At 39.3% G+C, this 25,060-nt stretch overlaps 2 protein-coding genes across 2 annotated transcripts in view; both read right to left on the reverse strand.

Moving 5' to 3' along the window:
• Window positions 1-1,709, reverse strand: part of galnt14 (UDP-N-acetyl-alpha-D-galactosamine:polypeptide N-acetylgalactosaminyltransferase 14 (GalNAc-T14)) — a 157,541-nt gene extending 155,832 nt beyond the window's left edge. The window contains exon 1 of the mRNA XM_054619043.1: window positions 1,604-1,709. Coding sequence (XP_054475018.1) covers window positions 1,604-1,709 — 106 coding nt within the window. The remainder of the gene's footprint in view (window positions 1-1,603) is intronic.
• A 9,425-nt stretch (window positions 1,710-11,134) lies between these two features.
• On the reverse strand, window positions 11,135-23,947 carry LOC129106769 (AN1-type zinc finger protein 3-like). Its single transcript, XM_054617988.1, has 6 exons — window positions 23,643-23,947; window positions 18,772-18,812; window positions 14,083-14,274; window positions 12,766-12,831; window positions 12,504-12,674; window positions 11,135-11,323 (listed from the first exon to the last, which is right to left on the reverse strand). The coding sequence occupies exons 1-6, from the start codon at window positions 23,804-23,806 to the stop codon at window positions 11,169-11,171; spliced, it is 789 nt and encodes a 262-aa protein (XP_054473963.1). The 5' UTR covers window positions 23,807-23,947; the 3' UTR covers window positions 11,135-11,168.
• Between the last annotated feature and the right edge of the window lie 1,113 nt (window positions 23,948-25,060).

Here is a 25,060-nt window from a genome sequence, read left to right on the forward strand (position 1 = left end):
TTCACGGACCACCTGCAACACGAGCAACCGTTAGCTCAGAGGTCTCGACAGGCTGCCGTCAGAAAGAACAAATAATCCTGTGATCCAACAAACATACGTCGATTAGGAAACTATCACAGAGACACAGAGAGCTGAGAGGAGAGCTATCAGACTGTACATGCAGCTCTTGTGCTCTCCTGTTGTCTCTACATAAAACACTTGTCACTCTCACACAGACTGCTGAGTCCCAGCGTGAGGCGGAGGAGCTGAATATGCAGCAGCCCTCTGAAATGCATTGCACACAAAAGTGTTTTTTTTCCCTCCATCAAAAATAATCTCTGTATTGATTCCTTGGAAAATCAATTCTCGCTCATGCGCTCAAAACCCACCTACATTAGTCTGGCATCATTAATAACATTCTCAGATGGGCTGATAATGGGCGTGCTTGCAAAGTCTGACATCATGAATTTCTATTAAATTCATCAACTTGTGTCTGTAATGCAAGTTATGTAGTGTTAATACAACTTTATGATATTTCTGTGTCCTTTATTCCTACATTAAAGTGTTCTCTTGATAATATGCATGCTTCTAGTTTGTGTGTGTGTGTGTGTGTGTGTGTGTGTGTGTGTGTGTGTGTGTGTGTGTGTGTGTGTGTGTGTGTGTGTGTGTCTGTGTGTGTGTGTGTGTGTGTGTGCTCCAGTGGTTCAATAAAACAAGGTAAGAGCGGCCCCGATCAATACAATTTATCCCACCAGCCACAGTTAACGTGCTGCAGGTCTTTTGCATAACAGACATCCTGCAGAGCACGATGGCTGCAGACACCAGGCCGGGTCGAAAATCTACCTAATTACCTTCAGAAAAAGCAGCCCCAGTATGCTGGTTATGATTTTACACAGCGATAGCAGCCTCTGTAGTGGATGCATGTATATTATAGGAATAACGTTGATAGTAATATCTTAGGATATGAAAAGTTAAGTAGAGCCACTGCAGACAGGAATACATTATTATATGAATATCCTGTGGTGGCATAGGGAGGATATAAGTGATACTAATTTACCCGACTTCAATTCTCACGGTTTGGCACTTTTGGTGTTTTGAATTAAGCTCTCCTACATTTCAGAGGGAACTTTGTCTGATTTACTTGCATATTAAGAATTCATCTCCAAAACATGAAACAAAAGTCTCATAAAAAAGAAATGCCTGCAATTTCACACCCAAGTGCCAATTAGTTGCAAAGTAGCTCCATCGAGTACATTTTAGTGGCAATTTGTTTGATTTAGCTTCATTTCAAAAGATGTTATTCATTGTGATGTTGCAATATTAAATACAGACTTTGAATCTTGTTTTATTCCAGCATTGAATAATGTAGATATTACAAGACATGAAAACACCCACTAATGCCATAAACTCATCATAATGTGGGTTTATTACATTATTACATTATTACATTATTACAGGAGACACACACACACACACACACACACACACACACACACACACACACACACACACACACACACACAGTAGGAGAGGTTGCATCTCTACTTCACCTGGTTGAACGCAGTCTCTCCTCCTCCTCCTCCTCCTCCTCCTCCTCCTCCTCCTCCTCCTCCTGCACCGGTACCGAGCTCCGGCAGCCTCCTCCGGCTGAGCACCAGCAGGTAAACCAGTGCTCCCAGCCACACCAGCACCGCCACAGCCACCGCCACCCTCCGACAGAGACGCTTCATTCTCCGGCCAGGAGGAGCCGGCGGCGCCCGCTGCCCGGCTGCTGTCAGGATCCCATTTGAATAGAACCCAGAACAAACAAACAGAAAACAACCCGACAGAACCGGAGAACCTCCTCCTCCAACTCTGCACACACACAAGTCTGTCCGGTCCCGGTGTCGGTAAAACACCGACTACTCTCTCTGAGGCTGGAGCGCTTCTCTGACAGCCGTGTGTGTGTGTGTGTGTGTGTGTGTGTGTGTGTGTGTGTGTGTGTGTGTGTGTGTGTGTGTGTGTGTGTGTGTGTGTGTGTGTGTGAGGGACTCGTGGACCCTCCTGAAGGTTTGAACGCGCAGCTCCACCTGCCGACTCACAACTACTCCACTAAAGTAGAACAGGAGAGAACAGATGGAGGAGGAGAGAAGAGAAGGAAAGATAATGTAAAAGAATGAAAGAGAATGCAAAATGAAAATGATAAAAATAGAACATAAGAGAATAGAATATAAGAGAATAGAACATAAGAGAATAGAACATAAGAGAATAGAACATAAGAGAATAGAACATAAGAGAATAGAACATAAGAGAATAGAACATAAGAGAATAGAACATAAGAGAATAGAACATAAGAGAATAGAACATAAGAGAATAGAACATAAGAGAATATAAGATAAGAGAATAGAACAGAATGCAAAATGATATAAAAGAACATAAGAAATAGAGAATAGAAGATAAGAGAAATAGAATAATGATAAGAAATGAACATATAAATATAAGAGAATAGAAGAATAGAAAATAAGAGAATAGAACATAAGAGAATAGAACATAAGAGAATAGAAGATAAGAGAATAGAATAGAAGAGAATAGAACATAAGAGAATAGAACATAAGAGAATAGAACATAAGATAGAACATAAGAGAATAGAAGAGAATAAGAGAATAGAACATAATTAAAGAGATTACAATAGAATAGAAGAGAATAGAACAGAATGCAAAATAATATAAAAGAATGAAAGAGAATAGAAGATAAGAGAATAGAACATAAGAGAATAGAACATAAGAGAATAGAAGATAAGAGAATAGAACATAAGAGAATAGAATATAAGAGAATAGAACATAAGAGAATAGAACATAAGAGAATAGAACATAAGAGAATAGAACATAAGAGAATAGAACAGAATGCAAAATGATATAAAAGAACATAAGAGAATAGAACATAAGAGAATAGAACATAAGAGAATAGAACATAAGAGAATAGAATATAAGAGAATAGAATATAAGAGAATAGAACATAAGAGAATAGAACATAAGAGAATAGAATATAAGAGAATAGAACATAAGAGAATAGAACATAATAAAGAGAATAGAACATAAGAAGAAGAAGAAGAGAACAGAATGTAAAATGATATAAAGAACATAAGAGAATAGAACATAAGAGAATAGAACATAAGAGAATAGAAGAGAATAGAACATAATTAAAGAGAATAGAATATAAGAGAATAGAACATAAGAGAATAGAACATAAGAGAATAGAACATAAGAGAATAGAACATAAGAGAATAGAACAGAATGCAAAATGATATAACAGAACATAAGAGAATAGAACATAATTAAAGAGATTACAATTGAATGAAAGATAAAAACATGAAAGAGAATAGAATAAAACAACAGAATGAAAGAGAATAGAATAGAATGCTAAATAATATAAAAGAATGAAAGAGAATAGAACATAAGAAATAGAACATAAAAGAAGAATAGAACATAAGAGAATAGAATATAATGGAATAGAATAGAATAAGACAGAATTGAAGAGAATAGAATGAAAGAAAATAGGATGGAAGAGAATATAATAGAATGAGAGAGAATGAAATGGAATAAACATAATTGTCAGAGTAGAGACAGACGGGGAAACAGATCATATGCAACACACGTGACTATGAAACAATAATTCAGGTCACTTTAAGCAAACAAGACAATCATTTTTTATCTTTTTCAAATATTTAGGCAATGAAATGATTATTAACATAAAGCCATAAACAGGCAAAACAACACAACACATGTCCAAACTAATTGTTTTTGTGGTGTTTAAATAAAGTTTAATTACCCCAAAATACAGAGGGATGGAATAGAAGATCAATAATAATATAATACAGACGTCATACTAGGTCAACCTCGATCTGGTGTTTTTATTCATGTGTTATTGTATTATTTCTATCAGGTGAGAAAACAAACCTTGTGTTGATGGTTAAGCCCGTGGATACTGTGGTTAAACTCACCCAGTATTACCAGTATCAACCCAGTGAATTTTAATGTGAAGACAGAGAGAAGATGTAGAAGAGAAAACACGCCTATGACATGTTTTAGTCATGGAGGGACGGGAGATGGAGAGAGGAAGATGAGGAAAGAAAAGATGGAGAGAGGACCTGAAAGCAGACGTGAGGGATGGAAAGAAGAAGAGGAGGAGAACTTCATTTTTCTGTTGCAGCCAAATGAACAAGTTGATAAGAAGAAAACCGACAGTTCTCATATGTTTGATCTCAATAAATCATCAGCTGGTTCCATAAAGCATTATGTTAAACATGTGGAGCAAAAATACAGATCTGAGGAAACCTGTCTTAGAGCGCCATCTAGTGTTCAAACTTCCTCTATAGTGAACAGTGATACTTAAAAAAAGTCACATGTTGTGTTTAGACTTTCTTTGAGATTCAGTGTGGGTCATTAAGGGTTAAGCTAATTGAGTAAATGTCCTTAATTACCCCTTTTTTGTCTTTTTTTAAGGTGGGCTTGGGATCTTTATGTGGAGATGAAAAGGTCAACAGTAGACGCCACACAGAAGCGGTAATATCATATGAAAGGTGGGAACCTGAAGATTAATTTAAGATGCAGCTGAGCGCTCTGTGTCAAGTTGTTCTAGTCATGACTCTGTTATATACCGTGTATAAAGGCTGAGAACGTTATAATAGACGTATATGAATGATATCATTCCCGTGCTCACTTATGTCTCATGAGTTGTTCCAGCAGTTTTTGTGTTGATGACATTTGGTGCCACTCAAGAATTGATCAGATGTTTTTTTTTTAATCCCTTCAAAATACCACATTAATATATATATAGATCTTGAGGAACACCATAGAAAAAAACATGCACTGTTGGAATTAAAAACTTATATTTGGAGAGCAAGAATTGCTTTTTTTGGCGATTGTAGATTGTGTGTGTTTTCTCCATGTTTTTAGTAATAAAATGTTGCATAAATCAGGTTATGAATGATGTATGAACAAACCCCTCTGTAGAAACCTTCAGAATATAGATATGAATGAAACTGTAAAGGTTGGTGTATGTAAGAGCTACTGAAGTGGAGATTTATGGATCAGAGTCTGAGAAAAAACTCATTTAGAGAAAACAACCTTTAAAGATATGTTTTGTTAAATGACATACATGTTGAAGACACTACAGGTGAATAGGGTAAAAAAATAACTAATAGATATCAACATGAAACTTCCCAGCTGATTACTTACAATATGACAATTCTTTTTTGTATTACAAGTTTAATGAAATGTTATGTTTAAACATGCAAATGAGGCATTATCTAATGGTAACTTTTGGTGAATTTAGGAGAAATTTACAGACGCAAATATACAAAGTAGTTTAATAAACACCTGAATGTATATTATGGATGTTTTCTTTCCACTAGTCTGAAAGAAGACATGTTATGGAAGCAAAACAGCCCATAATCTCTTAATTAATCAGTGCATGTAAAACATTGTTTTTGCCTGTTGTTTCTCAGTTTAATACACTTGCAAAGTGTTATAAAATCCTGTTTTCACTTTGTCATTATGAGGTATTTAGTGTAGATTTATGAGGGAAAAAAGACTTTAACATAAACACGCAACATACCAAAATGTGAAAAAAAGTAAAGAGATCAGAAAACTCTGAATGCAGCTTCCTGTACCTTTTAAGCAGCGACGCTTTCAATCGGATCATCTCTCTCTGTCTGCTTGTTTGAGTGAAGAAGAAGCACATCCTGCAGCACCGAGCACGGAGATGGAGGAGATGTGGGAAGAATCCCAAATATTCAAATAAAATACAAGCCAATAAAAGGTGGGCAAGTCTAAAAAAAAAAAGAAGTAATTTTTACTTCTAAAAATATCAGTTTAAAACAAACAATACTGCAAAAGCAAAGACGTTTTTTTCCCTTGTCTCGAAAATAGAAATAACAACTCTTTGGTGACACTTTAGCGTTTGTGGAAGAAGTACTCATAAAAGTATGAAAAGTACTCCTCTACAAGTAAAAGCCCTGCATTCAAAACCTGACTGAAGTAAAAGTATGCAAGTTATATCAGCAACATGTGCTGTAAGTTTCAAAAGTGACAGAAACATGTGTGATTTACAACTGTGCTTTAGCATCATCTTTTATCTTAGTTTAATAAAGTACTTTTTTTTAATATTGTGTTGTGTTGCTTTCATAGCTTGTCTTTAAGTCTTTTTATGTTTTATAAAGTATTATAAATCCTCTTATGGTTAGAAAGTGCAATTGAAATAAACGTACCTTGCCTTAAGGTAACTTAAATCGGATGAACTGCTACTACTGGCTATAACGAGCTCTGTCACACTTATATACTGAGGATAGCTAGCTAAGTGTGTCACATTCTAGACACTTTTAATAATGTATTTGTAACGTTTCACTTACCTTTCACGCTGTTAAAGCACCTGCTGACACTGTGCACATTGAATTAACTCACTAAAGCTTGTTCACTTACACGCACAACGAAAATCATTTAGCTAAATCAACCTATCCTCAGTCTGACTCATTTAGCTGAATGGAATGCAGGTGTGTGAGGCCACGCCCCTTCAATTATCTTAACCAATGAAATTCATACTGAGTTTGACAGTTCACAAGTGACTTTAGAGACAGAAGCTTACAACAAAAACACATCTTAACTCGTTGTCTCTTCACTGGTCCAGTGGTGGGAAGTAGGATTTGAATGTACTTGTACATTTTATGCTTCTATATACTTCGACTAAACTTCATTTTGGAGCCAAACATTGTACTTTTCTCTCCACTACAGTTGATAACTTTAGTTACTAGTTACTTTATAGATTTTGATTATTAATACAAAATATAAATCATCTTATAAATTAGTAAGTATTTATTGTAGGTAACACGACCCAGCAGCATATGAAGTACATACAATTAGTACCACATTTACCAGCAGCAACATTAATAAATGCATTACTAATTACAATCCAACAATATAATATATATAACTCTTAAATGGGCCATTCTGCATAAGTACTTGTACTTATTATATATATATATATATATATATATATATATATATATATATATATATATATATTTTATATATATATATTATATTTTGATGTTACTATTTTTAGTAAAAGTTTTAATTTTAGTTGCATGACTTTTATTTCTGTACTGTAAACTCCTTTCACTTATGTAAACTATCTGAGTACTTCTTCCACCACTGGCCTGCTGTTGAGGTTTATTTAGACCGTATTAAATTGTCCTTATCCGTTGTTATTGACACTAGAGGTGTCATAAATGTGGGACTTCTTCTAATCCAGCAGTAGAAGTAAACCGAAGTATTTAAGTGTTATCAGTAACAATAATCTGGAGAGCAAAAGGCCTCACCATCTTTCCTAAACAGGAGCAAGACACAGACTGAGCGATGCTTCTGCCTCTTTTTGTTGTTTTTAATTTGTCTTTGTGTTCATTTTGTGTCTTTGTGGTCATTTTGTGTCTCTTTGTAGTCGTCTTTTGTCTTTCAATGTCTTTGTGGTCAATTTAAGAGTCTTTGTGGTCTGTTTATGTCTCCTTGAGGTCTCTTTGTAGTCTTTTTATGTCACTTTGTAGTCTTTATGTCCTTTTGTGGTCATGTTTAGCCTCTTTGTAGTCTCGTGTCTCTTTGTGGTCATTTTGTGGTCTTTTGTGTCTCTTTGTAGTCATGCTGTGCCTTTCTGTAGTCTTTTTATGTCTCTTTGTAGTATTTTTACTTTTGATACTTTGATACTTGTAGTACTTTTACAGAAGGATCTGAATATACATCTTCACCACTATTGTTATCAATAAACATATCTCTTTCTTGACTTTGGAAACAGTTCACCAAACAATCAACTCAAGGTCCACCTGCTTTCTCCTGAGCTTTCGACCACATTCATTTATCCTCATCCGCAGATTTTTTCCCAAAATTGGAGACCATTACAGTCCTCCTAGCTACTACAACAGTTTATGTATTCTGAATAATGTATTAATTATTATCGTGGTGAAGCTTACTGTAACGACCCTGCAAAATAATATCCTTTCATCCCCTTTTTTGGTTCTATATTTAAATGAGAAAGGTTTTCATTAACTCATTTTGGTGGAAACCAAATGAATTCCATAACCACTATAGCCAATGAAATTAAGAGTGTATCAATCATTATGGGAGATTTGCTAAAGCTCTAAACTGTGACCGTAACCTCATTTAGTTATTGTTCTTTAATGATCATTACGACCCAACCAGAGACCAGTGAAGTGATGAGCTGAAGTGTTATTATCAAAACAGAACTAACAAAAGAATAGCAGAATCAGTTTACGATCATTAACTGCATGTGTTATAACTCTGCTTGACTTTGGCGCTATTAATAATTAACTCTGATGGATATTCTGTTATTGTGTTCATAGTTTATTGTCAGAGAGAAAACCTTGCTTCAAACAAATATTGTTATGGGAAAGAAATAAACACAGATGAACACTCACACGCCACATCCTCTAATCCAGTTTATTTTCCTCAGCAGAAAATGGAACACGATAAAATTAAAAAGGAGAAAATAGGACAGAATTATGTTCTTGCTTTTTTTTTTTTATACATTTAACTAAATATGCCACTCTATGCTAGGGTGTAAGTAACTCAAACTGATATAAGGTTAAATAATTGTTTTTCCTCTAAAAAAAAAAAAAAAAAAAAAAAAAGGTACAGAAAGATATTCCATTTCTTCCATTTGTCATTAGCACTCCAAAAAACAAAGAACAAGTTTTTTTTCAAAATATCAAAATAAGAACAAGCCGCGCCGTCTCTCCGAGCTCCCTTTATCCTTCGCTGTGTTCTCATATGAAAAGACGGGAGGGGTGAGGGGAGGTGAGGGGGAGAAGAAACAATAACTCGTGCATGAGGATTAGCATAGTTAAGTGGTGTCAGGTTTATAAGGGCTCTTCACCGGATCAATTTTTCACCCTCCGAGTTAATTTGCACAACAACAAAAAAAAAGGATTCTCCTGCAATTCAAGGAAATCTACCGCTTCATGTTTCTCCAAATGGAAAAAAAACCCAAATATACGATTCAACATCATCAAATTGCATTTTCCTTTGATGCTGCAAAGTACATTTTTTTATGGAGATTCCGTACCTGTATTGAACAAATCACAACTTGTACTTTGAATGCGCCTACAATGTGTTCTAAATGCCAAACAAACAACAAAATAATTATATTTGAAGAAGAAAAAAAAAAAAGCCTGCAATGTCACAAAAAAAAAAAAAAAGTTGATTTTGGTAGAATACACCTTTAGGAGAGGAAGGAAGAGAGGTGTGTAACTGAACAATATGCACAGCACAAAGTCCAAGCACTCAGGCTGTGTAGGCTGATGAAGAGGAGGGTTGCAAACAATGGCAACAACAACAAAAAAAGAAAGTAAGTAAGAGGAAAACCACTCAATTTAAGAATCCAGGAGATTTCTGCAGCCAAAACCAACTCTGCATTACTGTAGAGCAGCTTGAATCTGTGATGTCATAAGATGTACAAGCTGGACGGGGTCTGATTAGAAAAAATACACAACGGACCCCTTCGGTGTCTCATGTTCACGTTTGATCTCTTACCTTTAGAAGGTTTATGAAAATAGCAAAAATGAACTGAAGACCCAGCCGTGGTTGATTATGTCTCTGGCGTGGGAGACTTCGCTCCAGGTTAACCAGCTTTTTGGTTTTATTTCTCAGCCTTAAAACCAATTTCCACGTGTGCATCAATATGACATCACCGATTTAAACTATGGGACAAAAAAAAACATCATCTCTGATCAAGTTAGTGAAAGTTCACTAGCAGAAATGACGCAATCTATGTGAAAAAAAAAAAAAAAAAAGGAAATTATAACATTTCAAGAACGATTTTTTTCCCCAATCTGAAAATGAAGTGACACCTAATCCTACCCACAAAACACAAAATAAGAAATAAATTATAGAACAATTTAAAGGGTAGATTGTAATTTATGCATTCAATTTAACACTCTCGACTGGTGGTTTACAGCCACAGAGACAATTTGTTTTTCTAAATGAATATGTTTTTGGCGAAGGACTCTTCATTTGAATCCAAAATTCAGTCGGATTCCCCTTCATGTAAAACAACGGCACTACTCAGTGAGTTGAAACAAAAAAAAGGGGAGGGGTAAAGAGGGAGAAGAGGATCTGCTACACAGAGGATTTCTTCGAGGGGTTTCTTGTCCATCAGTGTGGTTTGTCAATGTTTTCTTTTTGTCAACAGTCCGTGTGAGCAGAGGCAGGGGTTGGCTGTATTGTCCTCCACGACGCCGTGGTCAAGCAGTAAAAACAGAGCTGATCACTGTGACGACCACACGAGGGTTAATAATTAAAAAAAAAATGATAATAATTAAACCATGGGAGCATCCTTGGACAGCCTCACCACTCTCAAACCTGCACAAACACACTGTTGCTGGTACCATGCACGGGCAAAAACACGGTCAGTGATGCTGCACGTCGACCTAAATGTTGGTGGAAGAAAGAAATAAAAAAAGAAGAGGAAGAGGAAGGCGGGGTTACAGGTTTGATACTCCAACCCCTTCATGACGACCTGAGGATCGGTCGTGGGATAGAGCCGGACCCCTCGACCAAGAAATGGAGAAAAAAAGAAAATTAAAAATAGATAAACTTTGTGTCGAATGAGAATCCAAACGGATCAGTTCAGCCAAAACGCTACGACAGTTCCATAACTGAGAAAAAAAAAAAAAAAAAAGGGGTGGTGGGGGTGAGCAAAGAGGAGGAAACCGTGGCGAGAAACATGTGCATAATGTACGACTGACTGGATGAGTCTCTGCGGCGCCCTTCCTCTGAAGACGGGTGGTGGTGGTGGGTGGGTGGAAGGGTGGGGGTCGGGTTAAGGCTGTGTGTGTGAACATGCGATACTGAACGTGGCCCTGAAGAAGCGCCTTTCGCCCCAAAACAAACGCTCCGACGCAGGAAGTCAGGACATCAACAGGTCGGAGTCAAAGCTCAGATCCAGAATCGTTGGGCGTCAGATGCAGGATGTCACAACCGTGCTCCCTCCTCCTCCTCTTCTTCTTCTTCTTCCTTCCCTTCCCTCCCCCTTCCTTCCCTCCCACCCACCCATCACCCCATTTGTCATTCCTCCTAGCTCTCCTTCCTCCTCCTCCTCTTTGTAAGCGCCTCATCTCTAGGTCTGGCCCGTGGCTGTGCGGCCGATCAGGAGCACTCCTCCCCGATGCGTTGGCACGAGCGGCCCACTTTGCGGTCCAGCTTCACCATCTTGAGGACGGCCTCCTCGCGCCCACGGCCCAGATGGTCGAACAGGCAGTCGTGCTGCTCGGGTAGACGGTGGAGCATGCAGAACACGTAGCCTGGGAGGGAGAGAGGAAAGAGGTGAGGGAGGAAGTGACCACGATAAATGTTCTGTTGTTTTCTCTTGTACGAGAGAAAACGTCACATCGAGGGTTTACTTCAACAAGCGACGCAAAAACAGAGGTTGCTCAATATCACACTGACAAATATGAGATCAAATTTTGTATGAGAATTGTACCATTTGGTATCAGTATTTGGTTTACAAGTAATAGAGTGCTGCAGGAATGAGTCCTAAAACCAGGAAATGAATCAGCAATTATGCACTTCCAGGTTCCCTTGTCTCTAAGGCTTTTACAGTTGCTAACAAGCTGGAAAACTAGTCCGCCCTCACAGGCTCGTCATAGTTATACTTGTACATGTGACTGTGGTGTATTTCTTTTATAGCCTAACATTAGATTTTTACTTCTGCTTATTGCATTCACGACTCAGAAATCATAAAAGTGGTGTTCATTTGTGAAGATTATCTGGCTGGACCAAAAATGAAAGGAACATTTGTTTTCCACAGAGTTTGTTTTCTGTAATATTTAACTTGGATGACTGATGGTCTGTTGGCAGGAACATTCTATCAATGTGTGCGTTTAGAAATCACATAAAGTACATTATTAAAAGTACAAAAACACAAACGTCAGTGCCTGTCAGCTTATCTGATATTATCTGAAGTACTCTGATGCAGTGCATGACTCATATCTGATACATGAAGGAAGCCCCATCTATTATTTGACTCCAAACATGTGAAACAGATTTACAAACATAATTATAGTTTCACAAATAGATATAGAAAAAACTTTTTTTTTTTTACGTTTCTCAGTTTTTCATTATTCATGATTTAACAGCATTCTAAAACACATTAATAACTTTAATTGTTTAAATCAGTTTAAAAGTATTAGCAGGTTGAAATTTTGTACTTTTTTTTGTATTTTATTATTTTTACATTTTGATTATGGACTGTACCTTTAAAAGTATCTGAAAGCAAGAATAAACCCGGTGGCTGACAAACCTGTTTGAGGGCAGGTTATGTAGTTTCAGTTTTTCAGGCCAAACAAAAACACACTACAGCAGATGCCTTTTGATTGGTCGACACATTTTACACCGCAGTGTTACACCGAGTCAGATAAATAGAAGGCAGCGGTGTGAATGCAGAGGTCAGTGAAGACACAAGGCTGATGTGTTGCTACTGACCACAGCGACAGGAGCCCAGTTCCTGCTGCACCAGCTCTAGTTTGGTTTGGCAGCGATAGCAGCGCCGACGGTTCTTCTGCTTGGGCGTCCCGCGGGCCTCCTCGCTGCTGCCCTCCCCATCGTCAGTCCGCGGCCGCTTCTCCGGCGTCGCCTCGCTCTCCGAGCCCGACGCTGAAAAGCAAACGGCAATGGTTAGGTGGTTGATGGTTAAAGGTGCTGCTGGTTACGCAGAGCTACCGCTGGAAGAGGAGGCCGACTGTACCTGATTCTCGTGGACGTTTTGTGGGTGTGCAGAGTGTGCCTTGGGCTGTTTCTGTGGACGACATGCCTGCAGACAGAAAACAATCCATGTTACTTATTAATAAAACACTCCCATGTACAGATAAACCAACCTATTAGATTAACCAGCTTTCATTTTAATTGTGTGCCATTAAGAGAAAAGAAGTCGTACATTAACTTGTTAGTGAAGCCTGGTGACTTAATCTCGTATCAACTGTAAGCGTCACATATATCAGGAACATTGTATATAAATTATGTCACTGAGTAATGTTTGGTGATTGACTGTTGAAGCAGAGAAGCAGAGGGCACCACGGGTCGATCAATTCCTATTAAACACGATTATTTCATCATTATATATTAACAGGGATCGCCATTGGCAACCATTTTGAGAAACTGGCAAACAATTTGTGGACTTTGGTTGCTTTAGTTTTAAACATATAACCAAGAATAACCGGTTTTATGCTTCCAAACAAGTTCAGTTTACATCCAAGTCTGTTCAAAATGTCATCATCATTTTATCCTACTAGACATTTGTGTAATTGTCATAATTAGCATAAATAATTCCAAACCGCAAACAGACAACACTGCAGGAAAAACCCACTAGTTAACAAAGCAACTAAATCTCTTCAAAAGCCCCAAAACGCCAGGATAAACATTTATACAACACTTGTTCATTTGTAGTGGAAATAAATTAATTCTCAATAAATACGATTTTAGAATTCAAAATAGTGACTTTATAAGATGGTCTGCTGGAATGAGATGTACATATTCAGAATTGAGAAACTAGATGCTTTCACAGAGAAACATGTGTTCTCGACTCTCCATTGTTTTATCTGTGTGTGAGGTCTAGTTGTCCCAGTACCATGTGTCACTGTGTACTGGGAGCATTACATACTGAAAAAGACATCACACTGTTGATATGAATAAAGAGACCCTGCTGATGTAGTCTGGAGCAATTGTTTGGAAAACTACAGCATGAAATGATTTCTGCAACGCTTCCTTGGTGCCAAACATGGAGGCTCCCACCAGCCCGTTTCTAAAACCAGTCACTACTTTATGTCCCGTTTGTCATTCAATCGTTGCCATGGACAACAAGTGTTGTATATGTCAATTCTGTTCTGTCTTCAGATAAATATTTTATTGTTGAATTGATATCAGCCTAAGAGTTTTTTTTCTTTTCACCAGAACATAAAATGCCATGTTAAGAGGGTTTGTGTTTTCTTTCATGTAGACGTCATGAAAAAAAAAAAAAAAAAAAAAAAGGAGAAAAAAGTAGCATGTGTTTGTTGTCCCATCTTACCTTCCCTCGTGCTGGGAAACGTGGGCGAGGGCTCTTCGGTTGGCGGCTGCTCGGAGTTAGAGGGCGGCGACGACAACGTGGATTGGCTACTGCTACTGCTCGTCTCGCTACTGAAAACTGGCGATTGGCTACTCCCAGAGCTTTGGATGGGCTTGGAGGTGCAGTCCTCCCCCGGCTGCTTCTTCTGGATGTCTGTGGTCAAGGACAAGCAGAGGGAAAAAAAAATGTAAAAATAAAAAAAAAAAATAGGAGGAGGAGGAAATGGACAGATGCAGAGAGAAAGAGGAGAGAGACGGCACAGAAACTGAGTGAAAACGGAAAAATCTGGACTGTTTATGGCGCTCAGTACAGAAATACAGCCCAGACCTCCTCCCACTCTGTCTGTAATGATAAGTTATATGAAGCAAGTGTGTAGAAAATATGGCACTGTAGCTACAAGGGAGACTAACATTATTTATATTTTTACAGAACACAGCTGTACCTTGGTACATTTATGTATGGATATATAATTTAACCCAAAATGTTGGTTTTGGTGGGCGGTTCTTTCCAGAGCAAAGAAAAACTTCCACACGTTTTATATTTCTGCCTCTCTACTTCCTTTGGTGCCCATGAAATGATGTTTCCTACCATCATGTTACAGGGTTTCTCAGTGTTGATATTACTCTCTACCCATTATCCTTTATTTCCACTTTCAGTAGAGAGTTGAAACTTGGATTAGGAGTTAGAGGATCCACTACAACGGGAAAAAAAAATCTAGCCGTCTCGTCTTTTGGTGTTTAACATTTAAGGGGATGTGCATCAGCCAAGCCACTCCGAATTCCGGTGTCACATGCTGACTCATCAGAATACACCGCCACCCTCCCACGGATTCAGATCTACCTCTGCAGAAGGTGACCCATTTTTTTTCTTGCAAGCCAATCAGAGCAGACTGGGCTTTTTCAGGGAGGGGGTCTTAAACTGAACACCCCACGGCTCAAGCCTCTTGGAGAACTATGGTGGCCCCTCAGGTAACGTAAAAACCCAATCTCTCTCTCTCTCTCTCTCTCTCTCTCTCTACAGGCAGTTTTTTTGGTTTGTCCTTTCTGGGCTGCTGTAGAAAAACATGACGGTGCAACAGCAGATGTAAAGGGCTCGTTCTAAGCTAACGTAAACGATTCTTGGTTTCAGGTGATAATGGAAACATAGTCATGAACATTAGATTCCATTTCTGCTAGTAAATCCCCCTAAATTCCACACACTGGTCCTTTAAAGAGACAGGCACTCATGTCAGTCTGAATATACAGTTGTGTACAAAATAATAGCAGTGTGTTTAAAAAAGTGAGTAAAGCCCAAAATCCTTATAATAGCTTTTATTCCCATACACGCAAATGCATTGGGAACACTGCACATTCTATTCCAAATCAAAACATGAAGAAAAAATTCTCAAATTTGTTGTTACTTTACAGAAAGTGAAGGCTGCATTTGTCTTTACAAACTCAAAGATTTACTGTATAAACTGAAAAATGCTTGAAGATTTAGCTTCCCTGTGAATCACTGAACTAATATTGAGTTGAATAACCACTGTTTCTGAGAACTGTTTCACATCTGTGTTGCATGGAGTCGACCAGCTTCTGGCACCTGTGAACAGGTATTCCAGCCCAGGACGACATTCCACAATTCCTCTGCATTTCTTGGTTTTGCCTCAGGAACAGCATTTTTGATGTCACCCCACAAGTTTTCTATTGGCTTAAGGTCCGGGGATTGGGCTGGCCACTCCATAACGTTACTCTTGTTGGTCTGGAACCAAGATGCTGCTCGCTTACTGGTGTGTTTGGGGTCGTTGTCTTGTTGAAACACCCATTTTAATGGCATTTCCTCTTCGGCATAAGGCAACATGACCTCTTCAAGTATTTTGATGTATTCAAACTGATCCATGATCCCTGGTATGCGATAAATAGGCCCGACACCATAGTATGAGAAACATCCCCATATCATGATGCTTGCGCCACCATGCTTCACGGTCTTCACAGTGTACTGTGGCTTGCATTCAGTGTTTGGGGGTCGTCTGACAAACTGTCCCCTAGACCCAAAAAGAACAATCTTGCTTTCATCAGTCCACAAAATGTTGCGCCATTTCTCTTTAGGCCAGTCAATGCGTTCTTTGGCAAATTGTAACCTCTTGAGCACATGTCGTTTTCGCAACAACGGGACTTTGCGGGGGCTTCTTGCCGATATCTTGGCGTCTTCTAATTGTTACAGTACTCACAGGTAACTTTAGATCTCCCTGGAGCTGATCATTGGCTGAGTCTTTGCCGTTTTGGCTATTCTTCGATCCATTCGAATGGTAGTTTTCCATTTTCTTCCACGTCTTTCTGGTTTTGGTTGCCATTTTAAAGCATTGAGATCATTTTAGCAGCCTATCATTTTCTGCACTTCTTTATATGTTCTTTCCAATCAGCTTTTTAATCAAAGTACTCTGTACTTCTGAACAATGTCTGGAACGACCCATTTTACTCAAATTTTCAGAGAGAAATGCACCATAACCAGCATGTACAACATTTGCTGCCTTCGTCCTTAAATAAGGGCCACCTGTTTGACACCTGTTTTTTCACAGAATGAATGACCTCACTAATTGAACTCCACACTGCTATTATTTTGAACACGCCCCTTTCAATTTCACAGAATCAGCAGCATGCATGTCATGACTGTTGGGCCTGTTGGTTTTCTATTACTCTACTACACCTACTAGTACATTATTTGCCATGTAGAATTATAATTTCTACCAAAAACAGTGATTGATCTGGTTAGTGGTGTTGGACTGCTATACACAGGTATATTCAGACAGACATGAGAAAAACTGGGTTTTTTTTTAATTATTAAACCTAATAAAGGATTATCTTATCTTATCTTAAACATGTTCTAGTAGAAACCCCAAATACAAGTACACACCTGAAGATGTTGCTATGTCCCCTTTAAGTCACATGTAGACGGCACGTTGACAATTAGCTGCTACAAAACATTGAATTCGCATTTTTGTTGAAAAATCTAATTTGCCTAAGCTAACATGGGCATTACAAGAACGATAATTTGAACTTAAACAATAAGTCATTAATTGATTGGTCATTTAACAGAAAATGAATTGGTAACATTTGAATGAATCCATTCATATTTTAAGTATTTTTTAAACATATATTCCAAAAATTCCCAGGTTCTAGCTTAGTGTTAATTAAGTCCTTAAAGATAGTAAATTGAATATTTTTCAGTGGGACATAGAAGACGTCCGCTTGGGCCCTGCTAAATTGTGATGGGCTGTTTCCACATCTTCTCGATCAAAATATTCAATGCTTAAGGAAGAAAGAAGTTGCGTCTCTCATGCACCAACCTCTCTCTCTCTCTCTCTCTCTCTCCCCCCACTTCACTTCTTGTCAGCTCTCTACTGTCATCTGTCTAATAAAGATAAATCTAATGCTCTAAACATAACCTTTAAAATTCCTTTCAGAGGGTAAACTCTCACTTTATGTGCCAAATTTAGAAGTTTTTCTCAGCTGCATAAACTTGCAACTACAAGTGAATTTAACCAACTTAAAACAGGATTTGGTTTGAGAGCGACATGGTCTCCTTGGAGCTGCACGTCCGTCCTCTCTACATGAATGATAATCTCAGACGGTATTGATCCGTGGGGATGTCGTCTCCTCGAGGAGGTCAGCCTACATTCCGGTTCCTCCTCCACACGTGGACTAACCCACTTCTGCTCAGCCTCTGGTACTCGTGTGTATTGAGTCTATTCTGAGCGTTGCTGCCGTCTGTGATGCTAGACTCGGAGCCGGGGCCCTTGAGGTCCCTGCTGTCTGCCGTGCTCGCTGGTTGCCATGGCCACCGACAGGTCTGCAGCGCACCCTCAACAAAACAGACTTTAGGAGTCATTGAGAAAACTTGACTTGACTCTTAATTGGCTATTTTTCCTCTGCCATTAAAAAAAGAGTGGCTGTAAAACGGTTGATACACACATTTCATTTCCTATAAATTCTTTATTTTCTGCAGCAGTAACTTAACAGGACTCGGACAGCAGGAGGTCCCAGTTGTGCTCAAGCCTCGGTTTTCCTATTTTCTCATCTTAGTTTTCCTCCTGAGAGGAAGATGGCGGAGAACTACGTTGGATAAATATTTAGGCCACCTCGGCATGCGGTGTGGCTGATTTGACAGAAATGAGAGCATGATCCAACATTGGAGCGTACAGACTCGACAGTAAATGCGTCCTGACGTGATCGGATGAAAAATGTAGCTGTGAAAAGAAACGCCTAACCACGACCTGAGAACAGCAGCTAAACAGAAATCAAGAATGTGGAGACTGTTTTGTTCCATTTATATGTGACCAGTCAGTCCATGTCAGCAATGGAGACGTTGAATTCAATATCCTCCTCTGGTCTGAACATGTTATTCTGCTTAGCCTGCATAAATCAGGTCAAGCAGGAATAGTACATCTTACAGGTGAACCAGTGATGCACAAACATGCTGATATAAAGACAGGCGTCTCCTTCCTGTTTGTACTGGCTTACAGGCCTTAAGTACACACATATGTGCGGTACAATTCAGAACTTTGGAATAGAAAAGCAACAACAAATTCACCTGCCAGCGAAGAGGAAAGCATCTTTCAAACCAAGAGTATTTCTGAGTAATTTAAGAACTACTGTACATGGAGATGAAACTTACCAGCAAAACATTTGGAGCAGAGGTTCATGGTCTCACTGGACCTGCAGAGAGGAGAGAGAATAAACGTCAACGACCTCCTCAGACCTCACAGCTTTCCCTCTACACATGAACAGCTGTTTCCACACATTCTTAAATGGTACAAACCTAGAGTTAAATGTTTGACATGTGAAGACAATATCAGAGAATGGCAGACAAAAAAAAAGAAAAGAAATGTTGTACACAAATTAAATCAAATAATCCATTGTTCTCCCACTGAGCAATTCTGTGCAGTGAGGCTAAACATAAATGTGGAAGAACAAATGAAATATAGTTTTGCCTCCATAACAAATACCAGTTGGACCTTACCCACTTTTTCCAACATCTCACATGCCAATTATATATCACATCACACCATAACATATTTCAAAAATCGCTCATAGCGTTGCATCTCAGCAACCTTGTGTGGATAAATCCAAAGGCGGGATGACAGGAGATCTCGAGAGGACGGGGAAGCAAACGGCTGGCTGTTAAAAATCACTTACAGTAGAAGCATACGGTTGTAATAAATCTGATTATTTTACTATACTGTTGTTATTGATTAATTTTCTGCCCACAGACTGATTGTTCCTGCACATCTGATTTCATGCAAATCAGGGCGACAACGGAATTCTGACGGGCTAATCAAGGCCACGTCCCTACTGGATCTCTCTGCAGACAAACAAGGGAAGGTTTATCTAAACTCTCACATGATGTCATGATGTTTTAAACGCCCACATACGACACCCCTGAATATATAAAAACAATGCATGTATCTGAAACTGATAAGCCTAAAGTCAATCAGCCTGGAACAGTCTCCGTAGCTCAAAGTACAGCTGAGGCTGACATAGTGGAGCCGAGGGTGACAAAGGCCAGCTAGAGATGACAGGAAGTGCAGCTTAGTCTGACGCTAGCCGAGTCAAATCTGACAACCGAGAGCCGGAGAGCCCGAGGTGTCCTAAAGTGGCCACCGTACCTCTGGGTGCTTGGCTACACTGCGAGCTGCTCGAGGGGCGAGTGGGTTGGATGTGTAATGGTTAGATGCAGGTTACACTTACAGAGTTAAGGTCCTGCAAAGGCCTCTGTCAGTCACCTGTTTCAGTCATGGCTGCACAGTGAGCCAGCCTACTTAGAGAATTTTCAACAAAAAACAGAGTATTTTTTTTAAACTTTTTATTTTTTTTTGAATATTTTAACCGTGGCAGAGAACCACACGGACACAGGCAAAGCATTGTCAGTACACAGATGAATAAAGCCAGAGACGACATGTGACCTTAGAGTTCAACAATTCACTTCCGGGACCGTCGGCGCAGCGGGCAGTTGTATAAACTGGCGACCTTCTTGTGCTTTAAACTTTGATTTTTTTTTCCTTTTTGACGGCTTTTCTTGGTGGTACCTTCTCCTACAGGTAGTCCAAGGTCTTTCCCCTTCCCCTTCACCTTCTGGATCTCTCTTTTTAAACGTTCACACCGCCACAATGCAGCCATTCCTGTCCGCTGTGAGCCCCGTCAATGGAGCAGCGGCTGGAACTCCGCAGGGCGTTCGGATCATTGTTGCTACAGGAGCTATGTGACTAATGCGGCGGGGCAAGCCTGAGCAGACCGGGTGGTGCCTCCACCGAGGAGGTGTGCTTTGTTCACCGGTTACAGACGTCCATGTGTCACAGAGACATCTCATCATCTAGAAACGGACTCCTATGGAATTTGGCAATTGATTAGACTTTGGCGGTGACCACAAATCTGTCGCTGTCACACTGGAGATACCTAAAAAAAAAAAAGGTTCTTTGTCATTTTGTCCACCCCCATTTAATAAATGTGAGGCGGACAGAATATTAGAAACTATAACGCAATCATATGTAACTCTGCGGACAACAGCCCCAACTAAAACAGGTGTACCTAATAAAATGGAAACTCTGGTTTTATTCCTGACTGATAAAAATGATTAAAGGGTGATGACGTAATGAAACCCTGCGTGGCTTTTCACTTCAAACCATCTTTAGCAAATCAAACTCATCATTTTGGCTCTCTGGGAGACATTTACAAATAAATACGGTGTTACGTAAAAGTTATTTAGCGTCTATGATTCTTGTCGCCCAACTACATGTGAACAGGGTGAACTCCTTCTCTACCTTCACCGGCATGCTGTGTGGTCACTTTAAACATATAAGCACAAGTAGAAAATGCAGATTTCTACCCTCCTTATTGAATTAAGATGCTTAGAATAAAGAAACATTTGCAAAAGATGTTAAGTTGGTCACCGAAGATGTCTTATCACTGAACAAAGTTTAAAAGTATGACGGAGCAGCTTTATTACTATTATAATCAGGGTTCATACCAGTCAATTTCCATGAACTTCTCACAGCTTTGAGGCATATTTTCACGGCCGCACCTTCCTCTAAATGTCTGAGCATACATGACTAAGGAAGGATAAAAACCCACGTCAACATTTACCACAATAAATGTTTGTCACCGGGTGTAACACCAGTGACGGGGGTCGAGAGTTGATTCACTGGTGCTTAGCTCCTTTAGCGTGACTAGCTAGCGCCGCAGCCCCCAAGGTTTGACATTTTGGTCAAAAGTTTCCCTTCACTTCTCACGTTTAACGCGGCAGGTTCAGGTTTTTTCCTCAAGCCATGCCTAATAAATTACTTATCCAAATTAAGACGTAATTAATCGTAATTCTCCTAAGCATTGCGGAAATTTACAAAGAAGTCGGCGCTTTTTATTGGGACTTTTTGATCCATCTGGGGTTTTATAGAAGTAAATTTGTCCTTGAGCAGAGAAAAGATATTTTAAAATCTGGAACATTACTGCCCGCGCACCATCATTCCATACCTGATCTGTTCTGCACATGTTCTAAGCAAGTTCCAAGCAACGTATTATATATTAAAATAACTTTTAAATATAAACACAATAATTGAATTCCTAATAATTGGATTTGTGTGGCTTTATGCAAATAACCTCTGTAGATGACATAACAGAGTAAGGGTAGCAAAGGTTAACACGGAGAAGCTTTGTTTTACACTTCAGGAAGGCTGAAGTGACTGTTGTGGACGGCGTTTGTATCTGAACTCTCAACTAGAAGACCTGATGGGATTTATTTGGTTACACCGACAGAAAAAAAAGTGCCACGACCAAGTCAAACATGCTGAGGTGCTTAAAAACACAACTCCTTCATCAGATAGCTGCATGCCGAGTGGGGGAAAACCAAACAAACACAGATAACACAGAAAGCAGGCCTCTAACCTTGAATAAAAGGATTGAACCAAGGCTGCAAGTATTTACAATATCTCACACTTTAGCCAATGGCTGATGTAACTGTACCGGCATATGACGACGGGGGACAAAGGAGGGCCAATATAGTGCAGAAATACGGGCCAATGATTTATAAATTTGTTTTTTATTCTAGAAACTGACTTTTGATGCTTCTCCGGTTGTCGTTTCAATCAGCTGGTTAACACAAGAGGAAGAACTAGTCCATCAAACCACCTGGTGAAGCTTTTGCCTCAAAATCAAACCTGTGTGTACTCTGAGCACGTGTTTTGCTTTTTGAAACTGACAATAATTGAAATCTCTGTGGAAACTTTGCCACACAACAAGTACTACTAGTATTAGCGCTCCGTATCACTCAGATCTGACCATGAATTTGCCATAATCCTGCTTTAAACCACACAAAAGACACTATATATATATATATATATAATGAGCTAAAAGAGAATCGAATCCTTCACAAACACTAAATGTAACCGTATTGCAGTATTTCCCTGAGAGGCCTTGAGTTTCAGTGACATGTGTGGGGGTCAGGACAGCCTGCAGCCCCCAGGGCCAGGTGTTGCCCTGAGCGGGGCCGTATAACACAACACACACACACACACACACACACACACACACACACACACACACACACACACACACACACACACACACACACACACACACACACACACACACACACACACACACACACACACACACACACAACGCTGCCATTTGTGTCACCTGACATTGACAGGTGGGCTACTGGTTCCAGTTTGCTTACTGGGCACCACCAAATGAAGGCAATTGGGGGATGGGGGCTGGAGGGAGGGAGTCGGTTACCATATGACAATGTTGTGTAAAGATAATACCTCAAAACAGGGTGTGTGTGTGTGTGTGTGTGTGTGTGTGTGTGTGTGTGTGTGTGTGTGTGTGGGGTGTTTTCCTGATTGCATTTGATATTTGACATATATGACACCATACATTCACTAATATAAGAGCACAGGGGTGAACAGTGTGAGTCTATGGAGGTTAGTGATGATTTAACAGGGATATTATTGCAGTATTTGTCTTTTAGTTGCTTGAATCAGCTTGTTTGTGTGTCGTTGTTTAATCAAATAAGAAGGTTTGTGTGCAGTCATTCTTCCTATGGGGCAACACAGTGAATCACATCCGGTATGCAACACACATCCGAATGTAAAAAGGGTGTGAAATAACTCTCTATAATATAAAAACTCTAATAACACTGTGTGTGAATGAGCATTTAACCACATTTTAATGCTTTTTAATGGTTTTTCTTTACATAAAATGGAACCTGCTGGCAATAAATCATTCTCTCTCTCTTGTACGTCACAAATCACCTTTAATACACGATGCTGCAGTGTTAGAAATAACACTGGGTTTATGAAATAGTGGGAATTAAGCTTATTTTATAAAGAATGCAGGTTTATTTATGAGCCAACTTCCCAACCCCCCACCCCTGGGCCTGCACAACAGAACAACAACAATGGGTTTGGATTAGTTGTATTATTTCATCCGGATGCATGCTTTGCAGACACACTTTGATTGTTTAATTTGGTGCATTTCAGGGTTAATTCTTACCCCCAGAAGCCGCAGGGACAGCGGGGAGGTAGACTTGGAGCTTTGCTGCGTTCACTGGTGTCTCCCATGACTTCCAAGAAAAAAAGAAAAATGGGAAACGCGAGGCTGGGGATGAGTCCGGGGCCTGGTCGTTCACTGAGAGGGGGAAAAAAACAATCCAACATTCAAGTTAGAGCAAATGCAATATACATGTCCTTTTTTCTTTGTAAAATCCACAAGTTTGTGAAAAAAAAGGGTGGCGAAGTCGGCCCCTTTCGGCCTTAAATGAACCATCCGCTTAGTCGAACAAAACAGCTCAGTTTGAACGGGAGTAATTGAACGGCACTCGAAGCAATCAGCTGGACTGGACTGTACCACTATGGAGCAGAAACAGGGGGGTGTCCCGGGGGTTGTCGCGACAGGAAAACGGGTGTTAAACCGGGTAATTTTTCGGGGGTGTGGATGAAATACGATTATGGAGATGTTAGAGATGTGTGAGAGGGCAAAACCGGGAAAAATAAGGGTTTTAAGGAAGGTGTTCTCCGTCCTGGTTGTTAGTGGACACCCCTATTCACACGAGGTGTGCTGGGCCGGAAGCGCGTCCATCAAAACCAGAGATGTCAATATTGCCCAAGGAAATGAAGGCAACACAAAGTGACATTTAAATGCAATGTTACATGATTAAAACACAATTATGATTAAAAAGGTTACATTCTGAATGAGTTAAAGGATGGAATGTGGAAGAGTTTGGCTGGTTTTTATCACTGGCATCTGTTTTTCACTGATTACACAACTAAAATATGTTAAAATAAGCTTGAAATGGGACTTTTATCAGTAGGCAACATGAAATGAAGGCAACACAGTGGCACAAAGTGACATAAATGCAATATTACATGATTAAAACACAATTATGATTAAAAAGTTTACATTCTGAATGAGTTAAAGGATGGAATGTGGAAGAGTTTGACAGAATGCATCTGTTTTTCACTGATTACACAACTAAAATATGTTAAAATAAACTTGAAATGGGACTTTTATCAGTATTATCTATCACAGGGGCTGACATTTAATACATATTTGGTTATGGTTAGTGAAAAGTGGGCAACTAAACCCCCTTCTTTCCCCAATCACTGTGATAATATATTTAATAATGAAGGCAACACAGTGGCACAAAGTGACAATATTACATGATTAAAACACAATTATGATTAAAAAGTTTACATTCTGAATGAGTTAAAGGATGGAATGTGGAAGAGTTTGGCTGGTTTTTATCACTGGCATCTGTTTTTCACTGATTACACAACTAAAATATGTTAAAATAAACTTGAAATGGGACTTTTATCAGTATTATCAATCACAGGGGCTGACATTTAATACATATTTGGTTATGGTTAGTGAAAAGTGGGCAACTAACCCCTCTTCTTTCCCCAATCACTGTG

The sequence above is a fragment of the Anoplopoma fimbria genome, chromosome 18 (assembly GCF_027596085.1).
Source record: "Anoplopoma fimbria isolate UVic2021 breed Golden Eagle Sablefish chromosome 18, Afim_UVic_2022, whole genome shotgun sequence".
NCBI classification, from domain to species: Eukaryota; Metazoa; Chordata; class Actinopteri; order Perciformes; family Anoplopomatidae; genus Anoplopoma; species Anoplopoma fimbria.

What these genes read in the sequence shown, in the direction of transcription:
- LOC129106769 (XM_054617988.1), bottom strand. Translation starts at nt 23,806, where the DNA reads ATGTTGGATTGTTTTTTTCCCCCTCTCAGTGAACGACCAGGCCCCGGA. An exon ending in TGTCCCTGCGGCTTCTGGGG is followed by an intron (nt 18,813 to 23,642) that starts GTAAGAATTAAC and finishes TCCTCTCTGCAG; the next exon opens with GTCCAGTGAGACCATGAACC. An exon ending in ACTGGGCTCCTGTCGCTGTG is followed by an intron (nt 11,324 to 12,503) that starts GTCAGTAGCAAC and finishes TCTCCCTCCCAG; the next exon opens with GCTACGTGTTCTGCATGCTC.